The sequence below is a fragment of the Entelurus aequoreus genome, linkage group LG15, assembly GCF_033978785.1.
Source record: "Entelurus aequoreus isolate RoL-2023_Sb linkage group LG15, RoL_Eaeq_v1.1, whole genome shotgun sequence".
NCBI classification, from domain to species: Eukaryota; Metazoa; Chordata; class Actinopteri; order Syngnathiformes; family Syngnathidae; genus Entelurus; species Entelurus aequoreus.
Window position 1 is genome coordinate 4,854,206 of NC_084745.1, and position 16,944 is coordinate 4,871,149.

The 16,944-nt window shown below is 44.2% G+C and overlaps 1 protein-coding gene and 1 long non-coding RNA gene across 7 annotated transcripts; one reads left to right on the top strand and one right to left on the bottom strand.

Moving 5' to 3' along the window:
* The first annotated feature begins 1,529 nt into the window (after positions 1-1,529).
* Positions 1,530-13,918, top strand: LOC133630352 (uncharacterized). Of its 6 annotated transcripts, XM_062021918.1 has the most exons (9): positions 1,530-1,646; positions 1,776-2,149; positions 6,473-6,529; positions 6,591-6,655; positions 6,849-6,923; positions 7,055-7,208; positions 10,926-11,033; positions 11,102-11,150; positions 11,639-13,918. In XM_062021918.1, exons 2-9 carry the CDS (start codon positions 2,126-2,128, stop codon positions 12,715-12,717), a joined length of 1,611 nt encoding a protein of 536 aa, XP_061877902.1. In that variant the 5' UTR covers positions 1,530-1,646; positions 1,776-2,125; the 3' UTR covers positions 12,718-13,918. The 6 variants fall into 6 exon arrangements, with proteins under 6 accessions (XP_061877902.1, XP_061877904.1, XP_061877905.1 ...); XM_062021917.1 differs by lacking the exons at positions 1,530-1,646; positions 1,776-2,149 and having other exon boundaries at positions 5,790-6,529; XM_062021919.1 differs by lacking the exons at positions 1,530-1,646; positions 1,776-2,149 and having other exon boundaries at positions 5,790-6,529; positions 11,693-13,918.
* Positions 6,167-15,968, bottom strand: LOC133630353 (uncharacterized). Its single transcript, XR_009821236.1, has 3 exons — positions 15,641-15,968; positions 15,428-15,525; positions 6,167-6,642 (listed from the first exon to the last, which is right to left on the bottom strand). It is a non-coding gene; the product is annotated as an uncharacterized LOC133630353 (long non-coding RNA).
* Between the last annotated feature and the right edge of the window lie 976 nt (positions 15,969-16,944).

A 16,944-nucleotide genomic window follows, 5' to 3' on the forward strand; every position in this document is an offset into this window, starting at 1 on the left:
CAACAGTTCTGACATGTTCTGGGAGAAGATATGGATTAAGGTGCTTTACAACCATCTTTGTAGTTCAGAATCAGAATCAGAATCAGCTTTATTGTCATTACGCAGGGTAACGAGATTGAGGCCATTGCATACAGTGCGATGTGTGCATGTAAGAAAACAATGTGTAAATATATAAAAATATAAAAAATATAGAAGTGCAAAGAAAGGTGTTGCACAAATGTGACTCTATACACCCTGTACAAATGTATTATATACAGTGGGTGAAATGAATATATACATGAATATCTACATGAAAAAAACAGGGTGGTTGGTGGAATGGGTTACTGCACCGAAGAGAAGGCAGTTATGAGGGACAATGGGGCAGTCCGTTCAGGGTGGTTATGGCCCTGGGGAAGAAGCTGTTCTTTAGCCTGTTTGTCTTGGTTTTAATGCACCTGTAGCGCTTCCCAGAGGGCAGCAGGTGGAACAGGTCAGAGCCAGGGTGGGTGCTGTCCTTGATGATGGCACTGGCTCTGTTGAGGCAGCGGGAGGTGTAGATGTCCATCAGACAGTTGACTTCCTGGGGACAACAGTTCTGACATGTTCTGTGAGAAGATAGGGGTGAGGGTGCTTTACAACAATCTTCGTAGTTGACTTTCTGGGGACAACAGTTCTGATATGTTCTGGGAGAAGATAGGGATTAAGGTGCTTTACAACCATCTTCGTAGTTGACTTCCTGGGGACAACAGTTCTGACATGTTCTAGGAGAGATATGGATTAAAGTGCTTTACAACCATCTTTGTAGTTGACTTCCTGGGGACAACAGTTCTGACATGTTTTGTGAGAAGATAGGGGTGAGGGTGCTTTACAACAATCTTCGTAGTTGACTTCTTGGGGACAACAGTTCTGACATGTTCTGTGAGAAGATAGGGGTGAGGGTGCTTTACAACAATCTTCGTAGTTGACTTTCTGGGGTCAACAGTTCTGACATGTTCTGGGAGAAGATATGGATTAAGGTGCTTTACAACCATCTTTGTAGTTGACTTCCTGGGGACAGTTGCACTGCGACTGGGGACTTCTTATATTGAAGACGGAGTAGCTCTTTGGGACACACCCTGAGGAGAAAGCGGCTCAATGGGCTTGATGGGATTATTGACTGGCTCACCAGACTCCAGGTTCTCATCCCTGGCCTCACCTGGTGTAATCGGTGGCCAGAATTCAAGGCACTCATCAGGAGGTGGTAGAGGTGACATTAAGGCAGTTCGGCGCACTTGTCTTACTTGGGTGAGCCGATGCACAGGAGCAATCGAGGAGACCACGCCAGCAGGATCAGGAGCTTTTACAACCTGGTACCCTGTAGAACTCCATACATGCTGGATCTTTCAGCGTCCCAGGCCAACATCACGCAGATACAGAGTTTGGCCAACCTTGACACTGGCCTCATGTCTCTCCTGCCTTGGTCTACCTGCCAATTCCAACCCTCTCGGGCCACATCCTAGCGACATGCATACATCTTCGATGCTCGGCCACCCACTCACATTTTCCAGCAGTGGACTGTGACCAAGGAGGAAGTCTACGGGGAGGTGTGGTTCCTGGCCAAACATTAAAAAGTGGGACTCACCAGGGACTGATTGGAGGTTGTTATAATCGAAGACCAGTTGTGGAAGGTGATCAGGCCAATTACTTTAAAGTGTAATTACTACATAAGCAACCAGATCAATGTGCAGGACACTTCGATTACAGAAAATATGATTTCTAACTTATTATTGTGCATTTTTATATTTTATTTTCCACAGAGGCAAATTACTGATTTGGTGGAATGGTCTATCGATCTTTGCCTGACATGCAGACAGATGAGAGCTTCCCTTCAAGCCTCCTTACAAAGACATTTCCTGGTTATGACACCACTAAGGCACATCAAATAATAACTGAAAAAAAGAGTCAAGCCTGTGTCTCTTCTCAAACGCTTCACAGGCCCGCTTGCCTTCCCCAGGACTGATGTGTTCCTCAGATGCCAAAACCCTTACCTTGTGGGCCTTTTCATTGATTTTTTCTGTGAATCAGCAACCAGAGAAGAGGTTTTCTGGAACAGACGATGGCCTGAACAGCAGATCCTGCTCTGGAAGGACTATTAGAAGCTGGGGAAATGTATGAACTCTCAAAATGCAAGGTATGTTCTATGAACGTTTCACTTCCTTTAGTTCCACAGATCTTGTCAAAAAGTCTGAAGGAAGCCTTGTTCTTTATCTGTTTCTAAGCAACTGACTGCCCCATCACTCTTTATTAGGGGTGTAGATGCCATAATTACAATTTGCAGGTCAGGTTTGATGTTCAGATCAGTAGAGCGAGGGAAGTGAATGCTAAGCATAAAACATATTGGAACTCCATTATCTGAATATTTGTTTTACAGTTTGTGGTTTTTGGAGCACAGGAATGTGGACTCATGCCAAGCCCTGCCTTGCACTGTGGAGCATTACAAAAAGACATGTCGTCATCGCCTTGTAATAATGCCTTTAATGACTTTGACATGAGGTCATCACTTTATGTTGTTCCCCCCCGTGGCTTTTGAATGTCACGATACATCATGCTGACATAGAACTTCATCAGCGCTGTCAGAAATGGTGTTTTAGCAGCAGTTGTTAAATTTCAGCAGGTATGACATTACAAACTGCATCGGTTACAGTTTTTAGTTATATTTTAGTCAACCGATGTAGTAAAATGATAATTTTGCAGAGTTTTTCTTCTATTTTTAGCAGAGTTACCTCTTGCATCACCAAAAAGCCGTATTTATTTGATAAATATCAGGTGTCTCGGATCAAGCTCAGACTTTCCTAACAGGATTTGAATCAAAATGCACCCGATCAGGCCAGACTGTCATTCTCGGCCTATGCTACCCACGTTCCCTTTGGGGCCCCGCTTTCCACAGCCGACTACAATGATGAACACCCCCAACATGTACAATGTACCACAGCAAATTAGGCCGCCAGTGCACCTCAATAGTCACGCAAATTTTCACAATCCCAGCCAGGTGAGTCACTCACACCTGCAAAGCAATCATCAATCAGAAAACATCTTGAAATGTTGAGTGGAAGGTTAATTGCCGGCCAAATCCAGGACAACGAGAGGAGTGTTGCTCCAGTGCAGTTTGAGTAGGAGACATCGGCAGCTAAGGAAAACATGTTTTGTTGTGTCAGCTTATCAGACTGTCGCTTCAAGCAGGCGAGTCAGAAAAGAAAACATGCTCACTGGATTAAAAGTGTTTGCCCCAAGTGAGGAAGTTTTGTGAGATTGGTCTTGGGATGCGGCCATGGAGCATGAGTTGGACAGGTAGATCTGTTCTGGGGTGATTACGAAATCTGCAAGCTAAGGACTAACTGAACTGTCCATGTTAAACTTCTCACCCAACTGGTTCAAAGTATTTTTGATATGAGTACCTCTTCATGTTCAGTTGTGGTGGTTCATCTAAGTTCCATCTGGAAAGCCCCCTACACCCCATCTCTGCGCCCATCACTAGTCAGTACCTGAAGTCAGCATGTATTTCTTTGGGAGTGATTTTCATTTCACCTTATTTGGCATTGTGCAAGTGAGCAAAAACATCTCGTATTGGCATACAGCGAGTGTAAATATTTCATTGTTTCTGTTCACGCTGAAAAAGGTGAGCATGTCCAAATTGTACCCAACTGTCTCAATGACCCTACGGTTAGCGAAGGGAATTTATAAGACTTATGATTCTGATTCCATTCTTAATTCTGCTCAACACTTCTCAGTTATCCCTTCGATTCTGATTTGGGGGAAAAATGACAACCGGTTTGTTTAGTTGAGAAGTAACGTGTATTAGAAACTAAGGTTGTACAACAACCGGTACTGATAAAGTAACACAGTCCTAATTAGTTAAACTTATAATTAGACAAACACAATACTTTACTGCCTTTGAAAAATACTGGTACTTTTTTTTTTTAACTCAAACAAATGGCCTAAAGCAGGGATCACTACCTGGTGGACTGCGGTCCATTTCTTTGAATTAGCTGAGGAATAGCCTAAGGAGCCTAAGGGCAGTGTGAAATGGGTGGCAGCAAAAAGTAGTCCGAAGCTGGTTTCATGTACATGGAATTAATTTCTCCTTTAGTGGGAAAGTAGCCTGAGCAGTTGTGAGATTCAGAAGTTCTGGCCAGACATTATCGGCCTCAACTACCCGGCTGGGGAAAAGGGCTCTGGAACCACTCCTTTATAGAGCCAGCGGTGAGAAATAGGGCAGGTGTGGCAATTATTATTGCTGGAATCCTCTTCCCCTCTCCATGATGGATGTTAGCCACCTTCCATGTAAGGGTGTTGCTGAGATGCTCACAGGCTTTACAATATGTCTAGAGACATGTTGGGCTGGGCATCACCTTGGCCCGCAGCTTTTATAACAAGGCTGTGACCATGCTTGACCGTAGACAAGACACCTGGTTGCCTCTACTAAGCCTAACTTATCCAAACTAACTTAAAGGCTTACTGAAAGCCACTACTAGCGACCACGCAGTCTGATAGTTTATATATCAATGATGAAATCTTAACGTTGCAACACATGCCAATACGGCCGGGTTAACTTATAAAGTGACATTTTAAATTTCCCGCGAAACTTCCGGTTGAAAACGTCTCGGTATGATGACGTTTGCGCGTGACGTCACGGAGTGAACGGAAGTATTCAGACCCCATTGGATCCAATACAAAAAGCTATGTTTTCACCACATAATTCCACAGTATTCTGGACATCTGTGTTGGTGAATCTTTTGCAATTTGTTTAATGAACAATGAAGACTGCAAAGAAGAAAGCTGTAGGTGGGATCGGTGTATTAGCGGCGGACTACAGCAACACAACTAGGAGGACTTTGAGATGGATAGCAGATGCGCTAGCCAGCGACCTCACCTTGACTTCCTCCGTCTCCGGGCCGCCGACCGCATCTATGATCGGGTGAAGTCCTTCGTCACTCCGTCGATCGCTGGAACGCAGCTGAGCACGGGTGTTGATGAGCAGATGAGGGCTGGCTGGCATAGGTGGATAGCTAATGTTTTTAGCATAGCTCTGTCGAGGTCCCGTAGCTAAGTTAGCTTCAATGGCGTCGTTAGCAACAGCATTGTTAAGCTTCGACAGGCTAAAAAGCATTAACCGTGTAGTTACATGTCCATGGTTTAATAGTATTGTTGATTTTCTGTCTATCCTTCCAGTCAGGGGTTTATTTCTTTTGTTTCTATCTGCATTTAAGCACGATGCTATCATGTAGCTCCGTAGCTAAAGAGCTTCGCCGATGTATTGTCGTGGAGATAAAAGTCACTGAATGTCCATTTCGCGTTTTCGACTCATTTTCAAGAGGATATAGTATCCGAGGTGGTTTAAAATACAAATCCGTGATCCACAATAGAAAAAGGAGAAAGTGTGGAATCCAATGAGCCAGCTTGTACCTAAGTTACGGTCAGAGCGAAAAAAGATACGTCCTGCACTGCACCCTAGTCCTTCACTCTCACGTTCCTCATCCACGAATCTTTCAACCTCGCTCAAATTAATGGGGTAATCATCGCTTTCTCGGTCCGAATCGCTCTCGCTGCTGGTGTAAACAATGGGGAAATGTGAGGAGCCCTTCCATCTGTGACGTCACGCTACTCCCGGTACAGGCAAGGCTTCTTTTATCAGCGATCAAAAGTTGCGAAGTTTATCGTCGATGTTCTCTACTAAATACTTTCAGCAAAAATATGGCAATATCGCGAAATGATCAAGTATGACACATAGAATGGATCTGCTATCCCCGTTTAAATAAAAACATTTCATTTCAGTAGGCCTTTAAGTTTATCTGCGACTCATCAGACCACAGGACATGGTTCCATTAATCTATATCCTTCCTCAGCTTGTCTTCAGCCAACGTTTTTCCGTTTTTTGAGTCTGCTATCATCTTTAGAAGCTTCTTTCTCGAGCAACAACCCTACAGAGCAAATTGATGCAGTATGGTCAGAGCACTGACAGGCCGATCCTCCTTCCTTCATCTTCTGCAGCAATGCTGGCAGGACTCATACGTCTACTTTACAAACAACCTCTGGATAAAATGGACCATTGTTAGGACTGTTCTGAGTGGAAGCCGCTGTATGGTCTTGGCCACCCAGCTGCAGCTCATTGTTGGGGTGTCGGTACGGTTTACTTTAAAACTGGAGCAACAATGGGATTTCTTTTTTTAGTCCCAAATAATATCGCAAAGAGCATGACATTGGGAATCAGAAGAAAATTAATAAGGCACATGATTTTTGTTTCTGTATATTTATATAGCACTTTTTCTTTGGAGACTTTACATATCTACTATTTATCTACATTTTTAAGCAACATGTAAACCAGTGTGGATGTCTTGGCCAAGGACACAAGGCCACTGACAAGGATGGCGGAAGCCGGAATCGAACCAGGAACCCTCTCGTGTCATTATGTTTACAGTAAATGTGTGTAACATTTAATATCCCCTTTAAACAACAGCAACTGCCGCATCAATGGCCCGTGCAAAACGTCCTAGGACCACACCCTCAGCAAATGGTAGGACCATGCAGGTATAATTCTAGACTCCATCAGCTTGATGTTGACCACTTGTGTTTAGATGAGGGCCCCGTCAGGAATGATGATGACGCCTGGGACCCCTCAAATGGTTCCTGTTGGATTCATGTGAGTTATTAAGCGTTGTCAGTTACTATTTTTTACTCCTATTACTTTACTAGTCTTCCATTCTATTGTTGAAGTCATGTTCTCTGTCCTGTTTGTATGTGTGACATGTATTCAAAGTGGGATGAATAAAGTTTAAACTATTCCTGGAATATTCTTATCTTGATGACCTTTCTATTATTTCATATCTTTGTAGGAATGGAGAAATTTTGTTTGAGCAGGTACACCCCTTAATGTCTGCAGCACCTCCCCAAAACCTCTTCACGTCAATGTAAGATTTCTTTGGAACAACAAATCCAGCTATCTGGTTTCTCTTTTTAAAAGCACAGTCTAGATTTAAGACACCTATTTTATCTATGGAAGTTAATAGTTTTTCTTTGTTCTGTTCTGCTCCTATGTCAGTAATGCAAGGAAGACTGAACACGTGCGGGAGCGACCGTATATTAAGAAGCCGCCAAATGCTTTTATGTTGTTTGCAAATAAGTACAGAGAAATAGTCACCATGCAACTGGAAAAGAGAGACAGCGCATCTGTTCATGTGGCCCTTGGTAAAATGGTAGGTTTGCTCACTTAAGTGCCACAGATTTCATGATATCATTTTGGGGGGAAAGGTATACAGGCAATGAATGCGCCATAGAAGGAAGCACAAGAGACAGTCAATCCTTTCAATGACCGTGATAGTTTAGAAATGTATGAACATGTGGTCCTTCACCAGTGGTGTCAGAAAACCAGGACTGGTGTCACAAAAACTACAAACCACAGTAGCATTGTTCCCTTTGAAATAGTTCTATTGGAGGCCTGACACTTTCCTGGCCTTTGCCACACCTTTATGCAGTTTGGGAAGGATTCATTCTGGAAGGATTCTTCCTGGAAGTATTATTTCTGGAATAATTCTTTCTGGAATAATTTTTCCTGGAAGGTGTCATGTCTGTGATCATGTTTTGTTTTAGTCATGTTCGGTTTTGTTTTTGGACTCCTTGTGCACTTTTGTTTGTGTTGTCACCATAGTAACCCATTAGTTTTCACCTGTCATGTCACGCACCTGTTTCACGTTTAGAGTCACGCACCTGTTTCACGTTTAGAGTCACGCACCTGTTTTTACTGATCATGTCACTATTCAAGCCTGTCTGTTTCTGGTGTTCGTCCTGGTAACATCCTCTGTCATTTCATCCATGCTACTGCTACCCACAAGATTAATGTTTATTAGTTTATTCTTCATGCCATTGCCAAGTAAGTTTTTGTTATTGTTCATAGTTTTTTGCCATTGTGCAAGTTTTGTTTTCATAGTCAAGTTTTTGTACTTTCGCCATTGTGTGCGCCTTTTGTTTATTCTTTTTTGAGTGTTAATATTAAATCATGTATATAAATTCACGTCTTGCCCGCGCCAACTTTCCGTTGCCTTCTGTAAAAACAAACCCCCAGGACCAAGTCATGACAGAATGTCACCAGCATAAATGTTTTTTCGCACGTAAATTGGACAAGTTGGACAGTTTGGATGAGGCTTCTTGGGAGGTGCTGCACGCCATGGAGACCGAGACGCTGCGCTTTTCCCCCAGGGAGCGCAGGGGGATAATGTGGGGGAATGGAAGCAAGCTGGTGCCGATCGGCGCGTTGTTCCCGTCCCGGAAGCGTCGCCAAGGACGAGGAAAGACTTCTGCGAGCCGGCATGACACGCCGCTCCCACAAGCCCCTCCCCCTCCGGGCGGAAGCAAGCAGCAGCCAGCCCTGCTTCGCACTGATGACGTCACAGACCAGGATTTTTTTTTCAATACTTTTTCTTTTGATCACTCACCTCCAGCAAAAGACTCTTATCCCATAAACATTATAAAACATATCAGAACATGCTTTTGGACATTAGAGCAAGTCAATCCAAGCCACCCAAATTCCATGCCCCGCCCCCCAGGACTCAAGCCACGCCCAAGTCACAATTTTTTTTTTCACCCAATAAAACCCAGGTAGAAGAAAAAATACTTTGTGGACAATTTAAAGGGGAGGATTCGGCCCCCCTCCTGACTTCCCTCCACCCACCCCAAAAGACGGTTCCGGAGTGCGTCTGGTATCCGCTCCTTGAGGGGGGCTAGGGCTGGGAGCTGTTCAGGTGGGGTCGCTCAGCGTCATGCCATGCCACAACCTCTAGTACGACCGCCACCACCAGTTTTTCGGCCTGCTAAGCCGCAACCTCCGGTTCGGCCACCACCACCGATCTTTCGGCCGGCTAAGCCGCAACGTCCGTCCCGGCCACCACCACCGGTCTTTCGGCCTACCAAGCCGCAACCCCCAGCTAGGCCACTTCCACCTGCACCACGGCTAGCTACACCAAGGCTAGCTCCACGGCTAGCGCCAGCCCCATGATCAAGGCTAGCGCCAGCCCCACACCAGGCTCCAGTGCTGCCAGTAGCAGTTCCACGCCAAGCTCCAGTGGTGCCAGTAGCAGCTCCACGCCAAGCTCCAGTGCTGCCAGTAGCAGCTCCACACCAAGCTACGCTACCAGCTCCACGCCGCCAAGTGCCGCCAGTCGCAGCTTCACGCCGCCAAGTGCCGCCAGTCGCAGCTTCACGACGCCAAGTGCCGCCAGTAGCAGCTTCACGACGCCAAGTGCCGCCAGTCGCAGCTTCACGACGCCAAGTGCCGTCAGTCGCAGCTTCACGCCGCCAAGTGCCGCCAGTCGCAGCTTCACGACGCCAAGTGCCGCCAGTAGCAGCTTCACGACGCCAAGTGCCGCCAGTCGCAGCTTCACGACGCCAAGTGCCGCCAGTCGCAGCTCCACGACGCCAAGTGCCGCCAGTCGCAGCTCCACGACGCCAAGTGCCGCCAGTCGCAGCTCCACAACGCCAAGTGCCGCCAGTCGCAGCTCCACGACGCCAAGTGCCGCCAGTCGCAGCTCCACGACGCCAAGTGCTGCCAGTCGCAGCTCCACGACGCCAAGACCAAGACCCCCACGACGCCAAGACCAAGACCCCCAAAGCCAAGACCAAGACCCCCCGATGCCAAGACCAAGACCAAGACCCCCGATGCCAAGACCAAGACCAGGCACCGCCATGCCAAGACCAGGCACTGCCACGCCGAGCTTCGCCGCCCGACGCGCCACGCCGAGCTTCGCCGCCCGACGCGCCACGCCGAGCTTCGCCGCCCGACGCGCCACGCCGAGTTTTGCCGAGCTTCGCCGAGCTTTGCCGAGCTTCGCCGCCTGCTTCATCTGCTGCTTCCACGCCTGCCATGACGATGACGCGCCTGTCTTCTCGTCGGCCACGGATATGGCCGCTACCTGGTCGTCCGCCACGTCAAGTGCGCCCACCTCATCGTCGGCCACAGATGTGGCCCTTCCCGGGTCGCCCACCTCGCCTGTGGCAGCGGCGTTCCACTCGCCGCCGCCACATGACTATGCCTCGGTGGATTCGGGGCCACTTGGCCTGGCGACCCACCGCCATGTCCCCCTCCCGCCCTCCCATGACTCTTGTCCATTTTTTGTGTTTTGGACATCTGGGATCTGTCAGTAAGGGGGGGGGGGCTCTGTCATGTCTGTGAGATCATGTTTTGTTTTAGTCATGTTTGGTTTTGTTTTTGGACTCCTTGTGCACGTTTGTTTGTGTTGTCACCATAGTAACCCATTAGTTTTCACCTGTCATGTCACGCACCTGTTTCACGTTTAGAGTCACGCACCTGTTTCACGTTTAGAGTCACACACCTGTTTTCACTGATCATGTCACTATTTAAGCCTGTCTGTTTCTGTTGTTCGTCCTGGTGACATCCTCTATCATTTCATCCATGCTACTGCTACCCATAGTTTATTCTTCATGCCATTGCCAAGTAAGTTTTTGTTATTGTTCAGTTTTTTGCCATTGTGCAAGTTTTGTTTTCAGTCAAGTTTTTGTACTTCCGCCATTGTGCGCACCTTTTGTTTATTCTTTTTTGAGTGTTAATATTAAATCATGTATATAAATTCACGTCTTGCCTGCGCCAACTTTCTGTTGCCTTCTGGAAAAACAAATCCCAAGGACCAAGCCTTGACAGAAGGATTATTTCTGGAATAATTATTTCTGGAATAATTATTTCTGGAAGGATTCATTCTGGAAAGATTCTTCCTGGAAACATTCTTACTGGAAGGATTCTTTCTGGAAAGATTATTTCTGGAAAGAGTCTTTCTGGAAATATTTTTTCTGGAGAAATTCTTTCTGGATAGATTCTTTCTGGAAGTATTTTTTCTGGAAGGATTCTTTCTACGAAGATTTTTTCTGGAAAGATTCTGTATGACTGTGTTTTGTTGTCTTTTCAGTGGAAGTTGCTCCCGCAGGCAGACAGGGACAAATATTATGAGGAAGCCGATGCTCAGAAGCGACGTCACGCACAACAGTATCCTCGCTGGTCCACCTGTGAAAACTACGTGAGTTCAGCTTAACTTCTTTGTGATTCCACATGACCAAGTAAAACTAAAAACACCTTTTTTTCAAGGGGAAACGCAGGAAGCGGCGGAAAAGTAAACTTCCATCCAGTGTTTCAAGTAAGTCACGTCATACCAACTCAACCACCACCTGTGTAGTTCATTACATGACTGGATCACAAATGGTAGCCTGCTGAGATGCCTTCTAATATCTGAGGGGTTTTCTCATCATATCGAAAGATTGTGTAGATTGTGCAGGGGTACTAAAGTTGTCATTGATCCACAAGGACACCACTTATAATAATAATAATAATAATAATGGATTAGATTTATATAGCGCTTTTCTAGACACTCAAAGTGCTTCACAGAGAAGTGAGAACCCATCATTCGTTCACAAATGGTGGGGGTAAGCTAAATAAGCTCTGCTTCTTTGTACTTCCTTTTTGAACATGTTGAATTGTGTAAGTGTAAATATGTTGTGACTCCAATGTAACTTTTGGAGCATGTCCAAAGTAAACTGAAGTATTCCCAGTCGTTTGCCTTCAAGGTTGATTGGTCGATGAGTTGGTTGGACACTTGATTGGCTTGCCTGCTTGTTGTTATTGCAGGGGATACACCCGACTCAGAACATGTAAGTAGTATGAGTATGTGTCTTCCTCCAGTCCAGACAGGCATGATGGCATCGGAAGAATTAGACTCTTCTTCAGCCACGACTGGTGCAGACACTCCAGAGACCATGCAGTACAACTCCCAGTCTCTTTCTGCCCTGAGTTCTGACGAGTCTGAGGATGCAGCCACTGAGGAGAACTTTACACAGCTGCCATGTGTCGAGAATGACATTCCGGTGGCTCCTGATGGACCGACGCAGGGAGAAACTCTTGAGAATGACCATGCACTCAATCTCCTCGATTGTATGCTTCTGTCTCCTGCGTCTCAGATTGAGCTCCAGAGTGTCGGGGATGGGTTCCAATTGTTCCTGGAACATTTTGAGCCAGAGACTGTCGCAGTACATACAGAGACTGATGAATCCAGAAAGCCTCTGAGTTTAGAAGAATCACAGCAGCTCATCATCAAGCTATTTGACAACCCTTCACTGACAGGGAACATCATGGTCGGGACTCAACAGGGTCACGAAATAAAAGCTAGTTCCTCCAAGCCTCTGAGCAAATACATTCAGTTACCTTCTACTGCCGAGAGAGGCAACTCCAGTCAGACAATGGCGATCGGGACCTTGAAACAAGAGGTCGAGGTCCAAATAACAATGGGACATCTTGAAATTCCCACCTCTGTGGCAGTCGATGTCAAGGATGAACCCCAGCTGCCCCTCACCATCCAGAGTCAGAAAATAACACAAGTGGCCATTGCCCACGTTGTACATAATCACATGTTAGAAGCAGAGCCGCCAAGTCTACAGAGTCGAGACAAAGCTCTCCAACTACCATCTGAGAACGATCTTAACTCCTCTGCTGGACACTTGTGGAGCTTTAAGGAAGAGGCTCTGGCTCTGCACAGCCAGAAAATGAGAGTGTCCCTTCAGTCTCTGAGTAAGGAAAACCTGTCTGGACAGTTGCCACATTTCGAGTGTCTCTCCTCTGCAGAAGATTCAAGAGAGGAAGACCTCCTCCAGTGCCTCAGCTTTGGTGACGAACTGCAATTGTCTCCGGATTTTAATGCTGGAAGATCGTGAGTTGCTGAAGTTTTTCATGTTTGACTTTGTGTCTCCCAGGGCTGGACATGTGGTGGCAAAGAGGGAACCACTGTTTACATACATTAGAATAGTTAACTAGGGCCTCTCAAAGGCTTTCTGTATGGCATGTTTGGTGCAGTGTTGCTCATCAGACTCTGTAGGAAATAGTTTTACAAAACTGAAGTTGGCTTTAAGGGGATTCAAATATATTTTCTTCTAGTCTTCCCTCACTTTAGAAACCCCTACAGTAGATATTCTCTTGACTATATATATATATTTATATTTTATTATCATAAGTTTTATTTTATTTGATCTGCCTGTTGCGTCTTTTTTCATTTTTATTTTGATGACGTGCGACATCAAATCCGACAGCATATAAGGTTCTTAAATGAAACATTTTCCTGAACTGGGTGACACACGCAGGTCAAAATTGTGTGCGTGGAGTCATGAAAATGATTTCAAATGTAAAAGATCGATGCAGACTTTGATTGAGCTTAGTGTAAACATTGTCCCGAACTGCTTCTCATGTGTACACATTGGAAAGTACCACATAAAGTGATGAAGGTCAACAGAATGATATTTTTGTTTTAAATCTCCTAGCTACATATGTTTTGTTATTATATGCTTAGTAGTGAAACCATCTCTTTCTAAAACAAACAAAAAACCAGCGATTGGAAGTATCAACTTTTTACATGCCTGTGTTTTTATAGTATAAGAGATATATACATGTATTTTTGTATCAAATTAATTTATTGAAATTTTATGTGTGCTTAGTGTGCAAGAAAATTCCTTTTTTATAACTAGGCTTCTAATGTCTGCCCTTCCCTCAGCAATTATTCTTGCCAACATCTTGTTTTTGTACTGTGGTCTAGTGAGTTGTACCTCCATTGAGGATTTGCACACCTCAAAAATCCGAAAAGAGGGATGGGAATATTTATCACAATGTGGACTTTTTTAACACAACTGCAAAACAGTCTGGTTGATTTGACCATCCTTCTGGAACTCACTTTTACCTTCTCAGTTTACATACTGCTGCTGTGACTGCACTTTATGTGTACTTTCTCCAGACTTGTACAAGTCTGTATCATGTATCCATGTTCTGTATATATGTGTCTTTGTATACAATGTATATACACGTATTTATGCTGCTATGTAACACTAAAAAGACATGAATGGCCTGAATCAACAACCAAGTGTGTGAACATGCCTGGAGAATAAAAGATTCTTAGTCTGGACCTGTTTGAAGTGACTTCTGATGCATCTAAGACTGAATGTAAAACACTGCCTGTCACCCACACATTAAAAAACATTACTACAATCTTCAGATGGTTTTTTTGCACAACTAAATTGTGTTATTTTCAGTGTGACCCATTCTGATGCAGACATAATGTCGTATTTTACATTTATGTTCCACGGACCAACATCAAACAAGCTGTGGCCGCGAAAGAGACTCGGGCCGCACTTTGGACACCACTTGCCAAGACCAAATATTTGTTTGCATGGGTTATGTCATCAAATACCAACTTACAACAACACAACACTTTCACTACAGCTTGAAAGTGCTCATTTATGGAAAAATAACTTGTCATACGGCATTGTGGTACTTGACATAATGTAGTCAGTGGTACTTGACATAATGTAGTCAGTGGTACTTGACATAATGTAGTCAGTGGTACTTGACATAATGTAGTCAGTGGTACTTTATATAATGTCGTCAGTGGTACTTGACATAATGTAGTCAGTGGTACTTGACATAATGTAGTCAGTGGTACTTGACATAATGTAGTCAGTGGTACTTGACATAATGTAGTCAGTGGTACTTTATATAATGTCGTCAGTGGTACTTGACATAATGTAGTCAGTGGTACTTGACATAATGTAGTCAGTGGTACTTGACATAATGTAGTCAGTGGTACTTGACATAATGTAGTCAGTGGTACTTGACATAATGTAGTCAGTGGTACTTGACATAATGTAGTCAGTAGTACTTGACATAATGTAGTCAGTGGTACTTGACATAATGTAGTCAGTGGTACTTGACATAATGTAGTCAGTAGTACTTGACATAATGTAGTCAGTGGTACTTGACATAATGTCGTCAGTGGTACTTGACATAATGTAGTCAGTGGTACTTGACATAATGTAGTCAGTGGTACTTTATATAATGTAGTCAGTGGTACTTGACATAATGTCGTCAGTGGTACTTGACATAATGTAGTCAGTGGTACTTGACATAATGTAGTCAGTAGGGGTGGATTGTAATATTTCAAAGGTTCTACATATATAACTATGGACCATAAACCCATGGAAGTACCAACATTGCTTGATAAAAGTGTGATGAGATGAATATTTTTTTCTTTTTTCCAAATGTGTTTTTCATATTGTTACATTTTTTATGTGAGTCACAATATAGTTTGTTTTTTGCACTATTGACTTTATTTTGCTTAAAAATTGTATGTGATAAAAAGGAAAAAAGGTTATAATGTTATGATTTTGTTGATATTGTTAATTTAGTGTACTTGTTATTTGCTCAGAGATACAAAATGATTTGTTATTTCATTTGGACTATAACCATGATCATCAATGATTTTGCAATTTCTTTAATGTGTACGTTTTTTTTATAAATGTTATCGGTATGAATATTAACAAATCTGCCCTTGTTTTCTTGGTATCGAATTGATACAAAAATGTGCAGTATCAGTCAGCCAACCTTGCAAGTGGGCAGGAAACAGTCTGAGGTCCGTTAGTTCCGCCCAGGGTCCTCGTTTTGCTTGGACTTTGATGACGCCACGTCTGGCTCATTGAATACTGAAGGGAGGAGAATATTTTACTCCTACAGTACGCAAGAAATAAAACTCACCAAGTCGTTTTCAGATTCACCATCCTAGATTTATTTTAGTGTTTGATTGAAGCAAAGACTTACAATTCTCTAAAGGCTACACGCAGGGAAAGGAGACATCTTGCTTCCTCTGGCTCATCGCAAAATGTCAGTCTTCTCCTTCCCAAGGACTGAAAAACTGTTCCAAAGAGGGGGTTGGGGTGTCTTGCTCCCATCTGACTCCGGTTTCCATGGTCACTGCTCCTTCGCTGGCTTATCTTGATTATTGCCGCTCGCAAATACCTCACACTCAAGTCATTGTGTGTCCCTTTATATGTGTGACTTTAGAACTACCCATTGACATAAATACCTAGTGCAGGGGTCGGCAACCTTTACCACTCAAAGAGCCATTTCGGCAAGTTTCACAAATTAAAGAAAATAATGGGAGCCACAAAAAAAAAATTTAATTTTAAAATGAAAAACACCGCATACAAAGCTTAAATTGCTTTTTGCTATGTTAACCAGGGGTCTCAGACACACGCAGCGGCACGCACTATAACATGGAAATTTGATGTCAGTGCGGCCCGCGAGTTTGGAATGAATGGCGCTTGATAGCGTCATACTTGCCAAGTCTCACTATTTCCGGGAGACTCCAGAGTCCAGGGGTGGGCAATTAATTTTTACCGGGGGCCGCATGAGCAACCCGAGCACTGCTGGAGGGCCACACCGACAATATTTCAATTAAATTTTGCACAAATTATTTTTGATATACCGTAAGATAGATAATAATAATATTTTCATTTAACCTAACTTATCTTTATACAAAAGCAGATGGCTTTTGATGGTTTTATTTTTAACACTTTCTTACACAACACTTCCTGATGTGTAATACAATACAAAAATGTCAATTTCTGTCACTTCATCCTGCATCCTCTTTGTTGTGAACGTAGCACGCCTGTAAGGTGATTGGCGAAGAAGGAAGAAGCGTTGCTGTTGCGGAAATGAGGAGTGAGGATTGGTTTTCCTTTTGGAAAGAACGAGATAAGTTGAGCTGTGTTAGTATAGCTTGCTCAATAAAAGTTTAAAAAGAGCATCAGACTTGGTGTGCACTTCTTCTGGACGCTACAATTGGTGTCAGAAGTGGGATGAAATGCCTCCCAGTTCGCCTTGCCATCAAACCTGGGAGTCTTCATTGAGGGCGGAATTCCCCCGTGGCAAGCAGCGTGGCTGCACCTGTAAACGCTGCCTCTCTCTCTCTCTCTCTCCTTTTTGCGGCGAGCTCCTCACGTGGCACATACCTCCCGATGACGTAGCACACAAGCAGCGCAGTATGCGCAGTTTTACTTCTGCCACCAATTGTAGCGTCCAGAAGAAGTGCACACCAAGTCTGATGCTCTTTTTAAACTTTT